At 41.1% G+C, this 16,034-nt stretch overlaps 2 protein-coding genes across 6 annotated transcripts in view; one reads left to right on the top strand and one right to left on the bottom strand.

Annotated features, from left to right (window-relative positions):
* The window catches only part of BRF1 (BRF1 general transcription factor IIIB subunit), a 227,545-nt gene that overhangs the window by 93,820 nt on the left and 117,691 nt on the right, over nucleotides 1–16,034 (top strand). For 2 of the 4 annotated variants that reach the window (XM_074956371.1, XM_074956369.1), the window contains 3 exons: nucleotides 2,959–3,031; nucleotides 13,146–13,295; nucleotides 14,773–14,866. In XM_074956371.1, coding sequence (XP_074812472.1) covers nucleotides 2,959–3,031; nucleotides 13,146–13,295; nucleotides 14,773–14,866 — 317 coding nt within the window. Of the gene's footprint in view, nucleotides 1–2,958; nucleotides 3,032–9,640; nucleotides 10,140–13,145; nucleotides 13,296–14,772; nucleotides 14,867–16,034 lie in introns of those variants that run through there. The other 2 variants (XM_074956370.1, XM_074956372.1) reach the window with 2 other exon arrangements.
* Nucleotides 3,629–9,921, bottom strand: BTBD6 (BTB domain containing 6). Of its 2 annotated transcripts, XM_074956374.1 has the most exons (6): nucleotides 9,814–9,921; nucleotides 8,433–8,623; nucleotides 7,917–8,223; nucleotides 7,340–7,430; nucleotides 6,970–7,088; nucleotides 3,629–6,740 (listed from the first exon to the last, which is right to left on the bottom strand). In XM_074956374.1, exons 3-6 carry the CDS (start codon nucleotides 8,132–8,134, stop codon nucleotides 5,708–5,710), a joined length of 1,461 nt encoding a protein of 486 aa, XP_074812475.1. In that variant the 5' UTR covers nucleotides 8,135–8,223; nucleotides 8,433–8,623; nucleotides 9,814–9,921; the 3' UTR covers nucleotides 3,629–5,707. The 2 variants fall into 2 exon arrangements, with proteins under 2 accessions (XP_074812475.1, XP_074812474.1); XM_074956373.1 differs by lacking the exons at nucleotides 8,433–8,623; nucleotides 9,814–9,921 and having other exon boundaries at nucleotides 7,917–8,426.

Genomic DNA, 16,034 nt, shown 5'->3' with positions numbered 1-16,034 from the left:
ATATATATAAAGGGACAAATGCCCCAGTACCTGTGAATATCTGATCATTCCAAAAGTATCTGTATTGGCTTGCCAAGAGAGCCAGTTTTTTATTGCTTGTTCTTTCTGTGACTTTTACACTAGCATTAAAAATGTATGAGCTCTGTGAAAAACCAGAATATAACACACAATCCACTGGATAGCATCCGCGCTTTCTGACTTCGTCTCTGAATCAATGGTAACCAAACGCTGCAAACGATTGCACTTAGGATCTTAGAGCAGAAATTCCCTGAAGTACAATTTCTACTTGAGTTTAGTAAGTGTTTTGTGTGGACAAGCTTTCTGCACCTTGAGATCAGTCGTCATACTGTAATGTGGGTGAAGTAAGAAGCAGGTTAGATTTAGATTTTCAGGTAGGTCCTAGATCTGGAGACTTTAGCTAGACCCAGGAATGGATGATAGAATCAGTGATACAGCAATTTGACTATGCACTTGGCTCTGCTGAAAACTTAATGTGACCCCCTCCCTGCAATCCTTGACTCTTAGGAGGACTTCACCGTGGGAAACTGTGTCTTTATGCCTATTGGTATTTATTTACTCTGTAATTGATGTTTTTATTGAAAATTTGCTGGGGAGGCGTGTTAAGTGTATTGTCTGCAATTATGTGGTCAGATGGGGACAAAAAGGAAGTATTTGAGCCTTCTGTCAAAAAAGAAAAAACAGGAGATGATAAATATTTTCATCTGTTGGTTTGTATTTTTTCTAGACTAAATGAAAGAACTGGGTGAGTCAGTGAGGCTTGGGATGGAAAAATGATGTGGTTGGCTCTAATGGAGTAACTTTATTGACTTGTATAATAAATCCTTCTTGCAGGTCAGATTTCTAAATTATGAGGTTTAAGATATATAATTCCAGGTCAGCCAACTAAGAGGCTTAAACTACTAAGAAGATTTAAGAGATTTTTTTCACGTTGTAGTTTGTCAAAACAAACTGCAGTGCATTTAGAGAACCCAAATCAATGGAAGCGAGAGACCCTTGGAAACATTGCATAGTTTTGCTTTAGTAAAAATTGTTCTATCTTCATGGCTCACAAAAAGGAAATAAACCATACAGTATCAAATTCTACAGGAAATGCTAGATATTGGGTATCTATATATATTTCTGTACCTTGATACCCATCAAGGCTAATCTTGATTCAAGGGACACATTTCAATTTTGGTCACTTCCTCTCTGGGTTTAAATTGTACCATCCTTTCTCCATAGCCCTACAGATAACACTACAGTTATCTATCTACCTGCTAGTCCTGTCTCACTGTTGGTCATATATAGAGGTTGTGTAAGAGAGATATTCAGCACATTCCACTAAATATACTAAGTGAAATAATACCCATCTATATTTGAGTGATAGATTGAATGATCTCTTTGAAGATGACGGACAGCCTTGGAGATTCTTGTAATGGTTTTTAAATTAAAAAAAAAAAATCAAGTAGAATTAAAGTACAGAAAAATCTCCTATCACTTCCCCATCCTGAACAAGGGGAGAAGACGACCTGAAAATACTTTGATGAAGAAAGTTCACTTCAAATTGGATGACTTTTTTTAAAAATAGCTTTTGATGCAGAATGAGTATATTTATCAACAGAAGGCCTGCATCTTCATCATGCTTTTCCGTAAGCTTGTTTGATATGTTTCAATAGCCCAGGTGCATACTTTGCTCTCTACTAACCAAATTCACTTTGCATGGCAGAGGGACACTTCTGCTGCATAAAACCACTAAAACATAGACTACTTAAATAAAAAACAAGGACTGTTTTTTTAGTATCGTGTCAGAGGTCTGAGTCTCTTAACTTTGACATGTATTTATGCCTTGGGGCCGCAGCGTGCTCATGTAGGAACACCCACAGTCAATTTGGAACTGAAGCATAGCAACATCCAGCCCTCTCCTAAGGCCAGAAAAGCACGACTTAATACATTATTTTATTTCATTTCTTCAAACTTTTGGAATACGACTAAGTACTAGCCCATAAATTAAAACTCATTATAGGAATATAAACAAAGGGCTGCCCATAAATATCTCCTGAGCCTACAGTCTCCTCAGCGGCCTCAGAGGAGAAGGGGAAAAAGATGAGCTTTTACAGCGTGCATGGAAAGTCAACAAATTTGAGGTCTGGTGGACTCAGGTGAGGGTGACTATTCCAAAATTGAGGACCCCTCACAGAAAATGCCACGCTAGCAGCTCCCCCTCATTTATATTAAGGGAGCCTCAGCTCGAGCACCTCTGTTGAGCTCAACTGTGGCAGTTTAATCACTGTGAGAGAGGCAGTCTTTCTGGTAACCAGGTCTCCTAAGCACTGAGGGCTTTATAGGTTAAAAAAACCAATATGTTGAACTGAGGATAGTAACTGAAAAATTAGGGAAGGCAAAAATCCTTGGAGCACTGAGTGCCACTCCCTCCCTGGGTGGAAAAGTAGTTTTGTTTGTGCTTGTGAAATTCTAATTATACCACTTTACATGATTAAACAAAGCTAAAATTGCACTAACTTGCAGGTTTTGTTAAGTGAAGAGACGAGTGCCACTGCAGAGTTATAGTTTAATGTAACGATGTGTGTTTTGAGCTATAAACTGACAAACTGGGAAATTGCCCAAGTACTCCAGGAGAAAATGGGGCCCACTGAAAAGCATAATAGGCAACCTGTTGCAAAGTAGTGCAGTGTTTTTAGTGATTTTCTGTTTTGGCTTGTGTCACAGCTTTAACTTTTCATATATCTTTTAATGAGAATTTAGCTTACCTCTATGATCTATAAATCCGATTGCATCAAATGATTACTTTCACTTTAAAATATCTGGGTGATTTTTTTTTTTTTTTTTTAACAAAAGCCACTTGTTTGTTTCAGAGGTGGATTTTCATCTCTGTATAATGGAGTGTTTTTTTCAATGTTTGCTATTTAAGGTGCAAATAATGTTTTCTGTCTTTAATAGGTGAATGTCTATGTGCTGGGAAAAACTTTCCTTCTGCTGGCCAGAGAGCTCTGCATAAATGCTCCAGCTATAGGTATTTTTTTAAGAGTTGGCTTTCAGTACTTTACTGTAGTTTCACAATTGCTCTTAGAAGGCCAAAAATTTGCACAGTACAGTATTAAAGGGGCACTTTAAAATGAAATTCATAGTCCAGGGATAAAATTTGACAGTTACTGAGGTGTAGAAGTCATCTTAAAATAGAGAACACAATAGTGGGGCTGCTGTTGAATGCATGTAAGCTTGACACTATTTTCTTTTCCAGTAAAATGTCATTCACTACCTCTTAGTATAAGAATAATGTAAGCCTTAATGAGGTATGGACTGACATGAGAGAGAGATACTTATCTACAAGCTTGTACAGACTTGTCATATTTCAGTTCAACCAAATAAGACACAATATTAGGTTAAGTATTTGCTAAATTTACTGTGTTCAGCACCTGAAGCTGCTGATGTCAACACTTGAAATACAAGAGGATTTATGGAAAATGAGGAGCTTTGTTTTGAGAGAACGTTAGTAATCAGTTTGCTTCTACTATTATTTTGTTTTAAAAGTGGCGGTTGAAATAAGCACAGGTTATGTTGTATGAAAACAGTTTTTAATCTAACATATATTAAAATCTGCTTTTAGTAGTAGCAGCTCCAGACAGCAGTGTATGCATGTTACATTTCAATACTTTGTCAAGCCTGGCAGACTCTGAGCCACAGAAAACCTTGCTAACGCCACTTAAAGGGATTGGTTCATAAGGTATCGTGTGACTGTTACCCGCCTCTTTATTCTAGTATTTTTCTCTCTCCTGTGTTTCCTCCAACTTAACATCTTTTAGTCTGCATTGAGGGACTGAGAGATTTTTTTTGTCATCAACAAACAGGCAACTTCAGTCTGCTTACAGCTAGCCCTTGAGGAGCACTTGAGAACATTGCTCTCCCTGGAAACTAAGCATCACCTGTCCAAATATTGAGTTCAGTGATCATGGAGTCTCGATAACGTGACAATACACAGCTATTAGCCAAGTCACTGGGCTAGTTCACTTGGCATATCTTAATACTAGATGCAAAGAATATTCTCCCTCTGATTTTTGCAGTGGAAATCCAGCTCCCTCAGTATTTTGCACTGCAGTTTCTAAAGACAGAACAGGAAGTCCTGTATTATCGTTTGTATTTTAATTGAATTGTCTTACAGCAGCCAGCAAATATTTGTCTGGAAAACAAGCAAGCTTTTAAACTAAATATTAGTGGTACTTTTTACACCAGGAAAAAAAAATCTCTAGTCCCCGTTTTGTACTTTTTCCAAGGTCACTGCTACAAGGATGAGAAAAGGGTACTGCTTATAGTACACAGTAAATATTTTCAACTGCCTAATCTCGAATGATAGAAAAAGCTACTTCAGTCATTTTTGTAGTCTGTATCCTGGAATTAGCTCAACAGGTGTAAATATATGATCAAGTACATTTGAGGGATTATTTCACCTGTCAGCTGTATGAGAAAAGCAAAGAGGGTGCTCTTGGTGTGCAGCCTGTTTAGGTGGCTTCCTCCCTCATCATCAGGAATTTTAAATGTACTATTTAAGATTTTTTTACCAGACTGTGTGTGTCTCAAGCTAGCATCTGAATTTGGGCAGTTTAATTATTGATATTTCAGTTCTTTGCTCCTTCATTGGGTTTTTGTAGATTGTAAAGATTTTATATATAATCTACATTTTTTATATCTATCTATCTATCTGCATTTAAATGTGGCTTAGTACTGTAACTTTTACCAAATATACATAAAACTGAGTCATAAAGTTCTTACTTCATACATTGGTTTCGAATTATCCTAGTCCACACACAGTTTCTGAACCAATTTAACAAATCTGTTTTTAACTGTGTGTAGACAAGGGCCTAGACATTAGACCAGTCTGTTGCAACTTACTTGAAAATGGGACAGATGTCAGTTTAATCTAAAGCTTCCCTAACTCTACAAAGAGCAAATGCAGTAGCTGCAGAGAACTTAATCTGAATGAAATCTTGTAAGGTTTCAAATAAAAGCTTAGGATATTTTTTAAAATCAGCTTTACAGTCGCTCAAACCTTTCAGCTTTGTCACTGAAGTTTACGAAAACTGTGCTTCCTTATACATCACCTCCGAGCTTCCTTATACATCACCTGGGAAGAAACTGTATAGTGTGCCTGTTTGTGGAGAGCTTTAGTGATCTTGCAAAGCAATCTCTATATTTGTGCTGATAGTTATGCCTTTTATAGACAAACTCAGTAGTCTGAGTGTTCTGTTTATCATTTTCTTAGGAGTCCCACCACTAAACTGTACTATAGATATATTAACATGGACACAAGTCATAAGATCAGCAATGATCAAGTACACAGGTTTTAGGGCAAGTAAAAATGTTTTATATTTCACAGATTCATAAACTGATCTAGTTTAGAACATCCTGCTTGAGTCAGCTGCAGTCTGCAAGTTAGTTATCTATATACAAAATAAATGCACATTACGTGCAGAATTTAACGTTTTTCTGCATGTTGCAGTTTTAATTAAGTCAAATATCTTATGAATAAATAAAATAAGATTAAATTCAAGAGCATTCCTTCACTTATTTTGATAGCCTGATGTAGTAGATAGGTAAGTAGCCTAACATTCCACACTGCTGTAGAGGCTTGTAGTAATCAAAAAAATCCTTTAGTGTGAATAGCAGTACTGGAATACAGTCGAAGTAAAATGCATCAAGCATAGAAAATGAGTTCAGGTATTTGTCCTCCTTGTACTCCAGTTCCATTGGTACTATCAGAGGAGCACTGGAACTGGAATGTTACTTTTCCACATTGTACTTCAGTCATTCCCTCTTGCCCAAAATAACTAAGTTCATTGCCATCAAGAATGGCACTTACGTTGTAAAATGTGTCTTGCTCAACCTGCACAGGGTGTTCAAACCACACAGAGAAAGTATTACTGGATCCATCGGAAGTAAACTTTGTCAGATTTTGAGCAAGAACAACTCCTAGACGCTTAAGTTCAATTTTGACGCTGTATTCAGCTTTACCACAACTTGACCCATACAAGCCTAGTCCTGCTATGAATATCCTTTTATCTACAGCAAATTGGATACTGTCACAGCGACCTCTGTACCTCCATTGGTTACTACGATATGCAGATGATTGAAATCGATGGCATCTTTGAGGTACAAGTCCTTTTCTTTTTGTCAGTGGAAATTCTAGCTTGGGTTTATTTGCAGCTGTATACCATAAGAATATATTATGTGTTTCCTCAAGGGTAAGGATGTCAGATTGAGCAGCTCCATTGGCAAACTCCTCCAAAGTCATAGTTGGAATTCGCACCAAATATAAAGCTTTTCCTAATACATTCCTCTTGTTCCTTGGTGTAACTGGTAGCCCTTGTCTTTTGCATTCAGCCTCTGCCCAATTAAGAACAGCCTCAAAAACTACCACCTCCTTAGTGTTTAGTGCTTCCCTGGTTACAATGATCTCTAGTGTTTGTTGATCAATTTCACAGAAGCCTTCTGACTTCAATGCCATTTCTGCTTGAGCATCAATTACTTCCCAGCAGCGCTGCGTCAATTCTGGCTCCTCAAAGAGTCTGCTCTGAGATAGCAGAACACAAGCATTTTTAGCCTCTAAACTAGTCTCCAGAAAATTGACGCAAGCCTTTGCTAAGGCTGGGACGATATACTTCTTGGCAGCATACAGAGTAGCCAGCACTGTGTCAGCTTCCAGGTCAATTTCATCACTATACATATACCTAAACAGAATAAAAAACAAGTATTTTTAAAAGCAGTATAAGCCCTGAGAGATTAAGCTACAATTGTCATAACTGACAAGTAGCAATTTGTCATATTTGACATTTGTCAGCACATTTAATAAAGTGTAATAGCTGCATGTTCCTAGATGCTGTTTAAAAGATTTTAAAGATTTTTATAAACCACTTTTAGTCTCTCCACAGGATTTGTAGACTTGTAATGACCACTTACTTTAATAAGATTAGAAAGGCTGCAGGTTCCACATCTGGTATATGGATTTCAGATCTGACCTCTGCAAGATCACCATAAAACATAGCATAGAAGACAGAGCTACCAACTGCCAAAACATACTGTTAAAAAAAAAAAAGACAAGTATGTCTTTAGTATGTAGCTGTAGTAATTAAACATACTAGCTGACAGAAGAGGTACTGGGGGAAACTTAAAAGCATCAGTTCAAACAGAAATCCCTTAAACTGTCCCATTATAATTAAGATATATATATATATTTATTTATTTACTTTGGAGATAAGACAAAAATATCATAATTAGACAAGTTAACTCCACTACCCTAGCAGAAGGAAAAAATATCAGCTGCACAAACCTTGTGGGCAGGAACTTTCTTTGATGCCCCCAGGGGGCCTACGATAAAATGTACATCAGCCATAAGTTCGTTATTGAACATCAGTGCGTTCCTGAAAGTAACAGGAAGGGAGAAACCAAATTAGATTTGCCAAGTTTATCACCTGATGCCACAATGCGACCTGATGCTACATAAATTGAGTCCTGGTTTCAGTACGTGTCTACTCCACCCCCTTGCTACAGCTGGTGCAATGGGACACAGTGGGATACTATCTCTCACTGTGGAGTCGGTGGTTGCACAAGTGAGTTGAGGGCAGAATGTGGTCAATATACAGATGCAATACTTGAACTCCCCTGGCCTTAGGCTGCAGGGGGCCTGTGACTGCCACAGCTTGCTGTTTTTTTGGCTTGGGGAGCCAGACTTTCTCTTCCCACCCAGTGTTGGGTGGCAGGGCTGCTCATTGCTAAACAACCCATGTTCCCTGCCTTTGGCACAGAAGGGGGATGCCATGGGACTGGCTCCTGCCCTATAGTTCTCCTGCAGGGTGGGGGGGCAAGGGCTGCCCAGGCTCTGACACTCTGGCCTGGCTGGCACTTACCTCTCCCGCAGGGTGGGGTGGAAGGACTGCCAGTTGGAGCTCTCCAAATTGTTGTTGTTCAGGTTTTGCAGTTGTGGTGGCGGCGGCGGCTGGGCACTCTGCTGAAGCTGAAGGGCGTTTTTCTTGCTATTGGCAGAAGCAGTGACGGTGGCAGCAGCAGCGTTATTACTGTTTGCAATATTGGTGTTAGCGCTGGCAGGGTAAAGCTCTGCAGCCATCTTCTTCTTCAGGGAGAGGGGCACTATCTCATAGCATGCTGGCACCTTGCTGTTTGACCTCACGCTCTTTTTGGACTTCTTTAAGGTCTCTGGAAGCAGAAGAAAGAAAGTCAAACACTTCATGATCCTGCCATTGAGGCAGCCATGGGGCAGTGGCATGAGCAAGAGGACAGCTATTCTAAAGTCAGGTCCCACTACCTGGATACTTATGATTTTAAACTGCAGCTTTTGCTCAAAAGCCCCGAGCACCTTTTCTGGGGAGCAGAACAGTGCCGTAATGAATGATGCCAGTGCTCACCTTTGCTTGAAGGTCCCAGCCTCAAGACCACAGGAGGGATACAGGCAAAGTGTTTCCCCAAAAGGAGGAGTAGCAGAGTCAATCCATAAAGCCCCCAAGAGTTAAAGCCCAGCCAGCGCCGAGCTGCTGCCAACCACTGGATCTTCTTTGAAAGGCGACTCGGATCCTTCTTCCGGGCAAGGGTTAAACATCTGCAGAGAGAGCAGCAAGTTCCCAGCCCCACTATTTAAACAAGGGCCGAGCAAACCCTGCCTGCGGTTCCCAGTCCGCACCTTGTAATTCCTCCGCACGCGAGGGGAGGCGGATGCTGTAAATCCCGCCGCGCTGCCCGCGGAACAAAACTTTCCCAGATTCAGTCCTGCTCGGAGCAGATGCCCACGGGGCCGGTGTGAGGGTCCGTGCCCCGCGCAGCGCCCCTGCGTCTGAAAGGCCAGAGCCGCTGCGCGCGTCTCCGCGGCGCTCAGCGGGCGCCGCCGCCTCCCTACGCGGTTGTGGTTCTGCAGCCAGCAGCGGGGCCGGGCGCCCGTGTCCTCACGCGTGTGCGCTGCCCCCTCCGTGTGTGTGTGTGTGTGTCGGCTTCCCTCCGCCTCCTGCCTCAAATAGCCAGCCGCGGCCCCGCGCGTCACGCCCGCCTGCTCCAATGGGGAGCGGCGGGGCCCGGGCCCCGGGCTCCCTCCCTTCCCAGACAATATGTCATTCTTCTCCGCTCCCTCCTACCCGCCAGCTCGCCCCCCCCCCCAGCCGCTTGGGAAAATTACAGGGAGCCAAAATCCACCGCCCAGGAAAGGCTGCAATGGAGCCAAATGTACTGATGCTCCAAATTCACCCCCAGAGGCGGGGGGAGCCTTACACTCGCAACCCCCCTCCCCCGGTGCAATGGGGACCTACCCCGCCAACTTCCCTCCAGCCCTCTGCAAAGTAAACCCAGCCCCACGGGCGATCCGCAGTCTGCGTTCAACTTCCCCGAGAGAGCCCCCAGCTCTGCAGCGTCCCCCCCTCCCGAGGGCAGCTCAGAGCTTGGTTTGACTCGGGCTTTGATGCTGAGCCAAGGTGAACCAGGAAGGCAGTAAACAGATGGGGGCAGAGCTGGCGATCGGAGCGACTTTTCTTCCTGAAAGCCTCCCTTCTCTCCCCCCTCCCCGCCGCCCGTGCACCTAGAGAGCCTGCGGGGCTGTTGTTTTCTTCCCGATCCCGGGCATTACTTGCAGCAGCAGAGCAAGTCTGAGATGTTGCAGAGTGGGAGCCCCAGCAGGCACGGCAGAAATGCCACGCAGAGGCACAGCAGCGCTGCAGTTTGGGACTCAGCTGCTGCCCAGCTGCGGGGGAGCTCTGCAGAGACCCAGCCTGCCCCAGACCACGCAAAAAGTCGGGGTCACTGTACCTGCCGCCCTCACCAGGCGTCCCTCCGTCCACACCGAGCTGGGAAAGTTTGCACGGCAGGCTGCTCCGTGGAGTCAGAAGCCATGATTATGGAAATGGTTGGGAAGACGGGAGGGGGCTGGGTCTGAGATCCTGTTTCTGTGCAGCCAGTCGTTCCCAGCCGGACCGAGCGAGGGCGCCCCAAGGCCTTCTGCGGCCGCCTTTCGAGCAAAGCTGCTTGCTGTCAGGCCCTTTCTCCCTCCAGGGTTTGGACTTTTCGGAGCCGCAAGAGCACAGACAAAACATTAAGTTGTCCCGGTGGTAAAAGCAGTGAGGGATATTCAGGATGTAAGTGAGAACTGCAGCTGACACTTGGGCTACATTCCGAGTGCGTGGAAACTGGAGTATCCTGCACACATCCAGACAGTGTAAGGGTGGGGTTGTAGCAGGAAAGGCAAGGGCTGGGCTTTATCTTAAACCCCCAGCCTGTTGGTTATTTTCCCAGCTACAACCCCATCCATCACCCTTCCACACCTGGGGTGTTACACTCCGGCTCCTGACTAGTCTCTGTTTACCAGTGTGTAACTTGCACCACTATTGCCTTCACCTCTGAGTTTGATTTCTAGCACTTCGCTGGATTATAGCTTTGCCACATTTTCTGTGGGGTTTTTTTGTGTGTGGGATGGTGGTGGTGATAAGAGGAGCAGTAATTTCTGAACAAGGCCTGTAATTAACCTCCTGAAGCACACTGTATTACAGTAACTGTTCACAGACCACACATTTATGCCTTCTCTGTTTTGTATGATCCAGCAATTCTTGCTTTCTGGCTCATGATGATTTTGAAATTTTGTGGCCACCTCTTTTTTCACCCTGAAATTTATGTTATCTGTTTTGATGAGTACTGCTCAAAGCAGAGGTGTCACGACAAAGGTAGGATAGGAAGGAAGGATGGGGGTGGGGGGAACTTTCTGAAGAGTGCACACTGTAGTAGCATAAATAAACATAACTAGTAGCTGATCGTGCAAGCTGTTTGGCTCAGAATGACTCCTGCAAATGCACGGCATTTCCCTGAAGTCAATAGGACTCTGTATGGGAGCAGAGTTCTGCCAGCCTGGAGCAGTCTGTAGTATCTGCGCATTTATTTGGAATGAGTTAAAAAAAAAATGCAGTATTCTACTTCTAACTTAACTTTTTAAAAATGTGTTGGCTTGTTTGCATCCAGTTAAGAAGTTGGTTTTATACTCATCCTAGACCTACATTTAATTCTTATACTCTTAATATTGCATTACAGCCATTTGCAGTCTGCCGGTTGGTGGAGAGCTTCTTTTCAGTGTTTGTTTTTGTTTAAGTCATTTGCATTTACTACTTTTCAAGACTCCGATTGTTTTGCTAGTTTAAAAATGTAAATTAATAATGTGTAGCACAAACTAGTTTCTGTCAAATGATCTGTGGGCATGAATGTCAGCAGAATTTCCTGGAAAGCTACAATGCAAATGTTTGTCAGTTCATAGAAATTACACCGAAAAAATGCTCTGAAGAATTTAAAGTAATAATAAATTCCTCCCCTCATTTGAGGCCTTGATTTTCTGGGGTGCTAAGTGGCCTCAGCTCCCACGTAAGTTGAGCCGTTTTGTATAAACCCTGCCAAGTGAACTTGTGAAGATTTTGGAATTGTCACCGTTACACATTTGGTGTTTTGGAATAATGTAAAATGGAAATTGGAAATGTAAAAAGCTAGAGAAATGAGTTTTCACTTTAAAGGGTCGTTTTGTTGAATTATGACTTAAACAGGTTTTTGTTAAGTTTTTTTTAAAAATGAGACCATAGTTTTGAAAGACCTTTATAGTGGTGGTGGTGTGGTGTTTTTTTTTTTTTTTTTAAACTGAAGGATTTGAAGGTAGATTTCCCTGGTGTATTCTTTCAGACAATCCAGTTACTTTTTGGTGATAAACACCTTAAAATACATTGTTAGATAGACATCCCTGATGTTAGATGTGATATGGATGATGATTGGAGAACAGTGGAAATTATTCTGTTTCCTTATATTTCTATTGTTTTATTTATAATCATGTTTACTAGTTGATTCCATTTTGTAATTTCAAAATTCTTTGGGAGAAATACTTATGTCTCGAAGTTTTTGATTTAAAGTAAAATATGCAGACTTTTAAATGGAAAGGCTGGAGGTGTGTAGTGCAATCCTGGTAATTGGAAATGGCAACAGGGTATCCATTGTTTGAACTTAGTAGTAAAATGTAACTGGTTTGATTAATTGCAAATCTGTAAGACTATTTAAATGAATGTTTTCAGCAGAAGTACTCTACCATCTTTATCAGTTAAAGTGCCCAAATGGGGAATCAGCTAAGGAAATTGAGTTGAGTGTAATAGTTAACAATTTACCATACCCCATAGATTTTGGGTCAAGTGATAAGAGGCTGCCAGGAAATGAGAAAATGATGCCCCAGAAAAAAGAGTAAACAAGTATAGAGCATAGCTTTTAAAAGACTCTATTTGATAAACTAGAAGCTGGTTTAGGTAAAGCAACCACCCCTACAGACAGCTTTTTGCTGTTCTATTAGTCTATAGCTGATAACACCAAAATTTGAAATTACCTTATACGTAGAGGGGCAGATACTTATTTGGTGTAAATTATCTTAGTTCCGTTGAAGTCAATGACATTTTACACCAGCTGAAGTTCTGTTCTGGTGTGCCTGATAAACAGCTTTTTCTATTGCTGGAGTATGAATCGGTGACTATGGAATTTTGATTAAGGAACTGTAGCTGATTAAATTTGGAGATACGTGTAGACTTTTGGTAGTAATATTTTATTTATAAACAGATTAATTATGTTTCAAAGGGTAATAATTTACAGTTAGGTACAGAGACACATAAGTTAGTATACATGTTGCTGTACCGGTGAATGTTAAAAAGTTTGGATCTAAATTATCCCCCAATCCTGCAAATGCTTGAGTTAACACATGTGCGGAGTCACCCATTAATGTCCATAATATGCATAAAGTTAGGCACATGTACCAGTCTTTGCAGAACAGTGGCTAAGAGTATATGTGGAATACACCATGAGGATACTTTAAAAATGTTTAACTGTAAAGCAAAAAAGGATTAGTGTTTTAGCTGTTAATTGGTACAGAGATTAAAAAGGTGTTTCTAAAGAATAACCAGGTCAAAGGATCCAGTCTCCAAAAAAAAAAAAAAAAAAAAGGCATTGTTGTAGGAGTTTTCTGTTACTGAGATACATAGCAAATCAACCATGGAATGTCTGTGGTACACTTGTTCAGGGTGCATGTTTCAAAAGCTAAAAGTCAAGATTAGAAATAATTGTATTTTATTGTGTTGCAGATCCATGTTTATATATTCCTCGTTTTGCGCACATGCTAGAATTTGGAGAAAAGAACCAGAAGGTATCAATGACAGCTCTAAGATTATTACAGAGGATGAAAAGAGACTGGATGCACACAGGACGCCGACCATCGGGGCTCTGTGGAGCAGGTATCTAAAATCTTGTGTCAATTGTTCAGCGCACAAAGTGCCAATCTGATTTGCTATATAAAAAGGCTCTGTTTTGGGGTTTAGTCATCAGATGGTGACTTTTCGTCTCTTAACTGAGAAGTTATTGGATACCCGTTGCTCTTATGGCCTAAACGTGCAGAGCCATGTTCAAATCCAGCAACTTCTTCATCCAAAGCATTTCCAAAATTCAACCTTTTATTTCTGTCCATGGTGCTAAGACTTTTGTTCCAGGCCCTCATGTTCTTGCAGCTTGTTTACTCTACCCTCCTCTCGGTAGCCATATCACTCACTCTAATATGTGCAAAATATAGTTGCTAAGATCATCATCCTTCCCTGTTGCTCTGCCCATGTCACTCCTCGTTCCCATTTGAAATCCCTCTACTGGCTCTGCAAATTCAAGCTTTTTGTCCTCACCTTTGAACCTACCCCTCCTGTCTTAATCACTTTTATTCCCCATTGCTTAGTCCCCATCCCCTCTAACTTGCCAGTGATACTAACTTTGACCTCCCATTTCTCCTCTTTTCCCACAAATATCTATATGCATTCTTTTATGCTGCCCCTCATGCATGAAGTGCCCTCCCTGAACTAATCACGCTTCTCTGCAAGAGACCCATTTATGCTCTAATACCTACAAAAAATCCAGCAACTTAGGTTAAGTTGAGTCAGGGATAGCTGATACGATGAGGCTATCAAGAAGCTAGTTTGATTACATAGGCTATCTCAACACTTTACATTATTTGCAAATTTTAAGTGTGTACATATGTAAAAGAAAAGGGTTTTTTTGCAATAACGCAGAACACACAGATAACCCATGTGACCACACAATCTTCTTGGTACCCTGACCCTCTCTCTCACTGTTTGTGACACTTAGTTTTGTATCTTGTTTCAAATCTGAGTGTAAACTTGTTGGGACTGGGACCATGACTTCCTCTGCATTGGTATATCATTTAATACCATGGAGTCCCGATTCCATGAGCCTTTGGGTACTATTGAAATACAAATAGTAATAATAGGAAATAATCTTTTACTGGTACTGACAACTACCTAGATGGAATCTATATCTTATTTTTGGCTTCTGGTAAAGGTTCTAGGAGAGCAATTTATTGATGAAGACCAGATTGCTACTGAAAAAAATTACATTTTTTTGTGTATGGAACAATTCTATATTCTTGTGTTGTATTTGAGTAGCTCACTTTGGCTGCCAAATCCAACTAAAGCATAGAATTTTACAGAACCCAGTTTGCTGGCTTAATTTTATTGAATGGGAAGCAAAGTTTGTACAATTCACCTTAATCACCTGAATTCAAGCATACAGCTGAACATCAGCATTTGCTGTTCTTTAACTGAAGTTGAGAGCAGAGATAGAGTGTACTTGCATGGCTCAGTGTTTTCTTCTTTCTTTTTCTTTGCTCTGCTTAAATATCTTTGTCACTGACTTTCTCTGCTCATTCTCTAGCTCTTCTAGTGGCAGCAAGAATGCATGATTTCCGACGTACTGTTAAAGAGGTTATCAGAGTGGTTAAGGTTTGTGAGTCTACGTTAAGGAAAAGGTCAGTGGAGTTTTATTGTTCTAATCTTTTACTTAAGATACTGAAGAGTAGTAAGTTCTTGTGTGTGCATGTGCGTGCGGGCAGGTGAGAGAGAAATGGATTATTTTTCTTTTTAGAAATTCCAGGAACTATGGAAGTAAAAACTTGGTTTGCTGGTCAACTTTAAGTAACATTTCTTAGTATTTACATAGCATTTTCTAATTCTGGGTCCTCAAAGTGCTTTACAAAGGTGGGTAAGAAGCATTATCCCCATTTTACGACTGGGAAAATTGAGGCAGAGTTAAGTGACTTGCGCAACATCACACAAGATTTAAGTGGCGGAAATGTCAGCAAGATTCTTAACTGTGCAGGTGGAGTAAATGGTTGATCTGCAAAGCTGCGAATGCTGTGGGTTTACTGCATTAACCCAGTATTTAGTCCCTAGTGTATCTTGTATTTTTGTAACTGATAACACACCACTTTACGAAATTTGTAAAATTTTCTGTAGAGTCATGCGCTTTTAGTAGTACAGTGATGACGATAAAATAGAGCTATGGCCGGAACATAATAAAAATCAAGCTTGTAAAACAAGATGACAATTTAATGTAAGGTCCCAAGTGCTTGTGACCAGAACCTGAACATGGAAATTTCCCATGTACCTTTTTGTCTTTTAATTTTGAAGACACTATTCTTTAAAAGTATTTTTGAATTTTTCATATCAAGGTAAAGAATTGGAAATCAAAATACTAAAAGAAGGGCATACACTAAAGAAGACCTAGTAATTGCTTGCATTTTTCATTAATGAGTAAACAAAAAATGAGTACAACTGGAAGATTGCTAGAGAGTTCTAACTTTTTTCCCATGAATTCAGTAAAAAGTAACCAAATTGTGAAATATTCTCCCATTCTTCTTTGAGTAGTGTACCTATGGGTGCTCCGTGTTTGGATATGCCTGTGCCTGTGAGCTCTTGATTGGAGATTCTCATCAGCAGCGTCTGTGAATCCGTGCCTGTGTCCTGGATGCCCACGTGCTCTGACACATGGGTAGATAAAGAGGGGCAGATCCACTGCCACTCCAGTTCGTTCTGAACCGCCTGGGGCTTGAGATGGAGCGTCTCAGTGTCCGCTTGTGGTAGCCATGTGGCTGGCTACTCCTCTTGCTTATATTTTATTTTTTCTTAGTATTTTCT

This window comes from Natator depressus, chromosome 6 (genome assembly GCF_965152275.1).
Source record: "Natator depressus isolate rNatDep1 chromosome 6, rNatDep2.hap1, whole genome shotgun sequence".
NCBI lineage: Eukaryota > Metazoa > Chordata > Testudines > Cheloniidae > Natator > Natator depressus.
The sequence above is the reverse complement of the archived record's forward strand: the minus strand, read 5'-3'. Positions and strand labels throughout refer to the sequence as shown.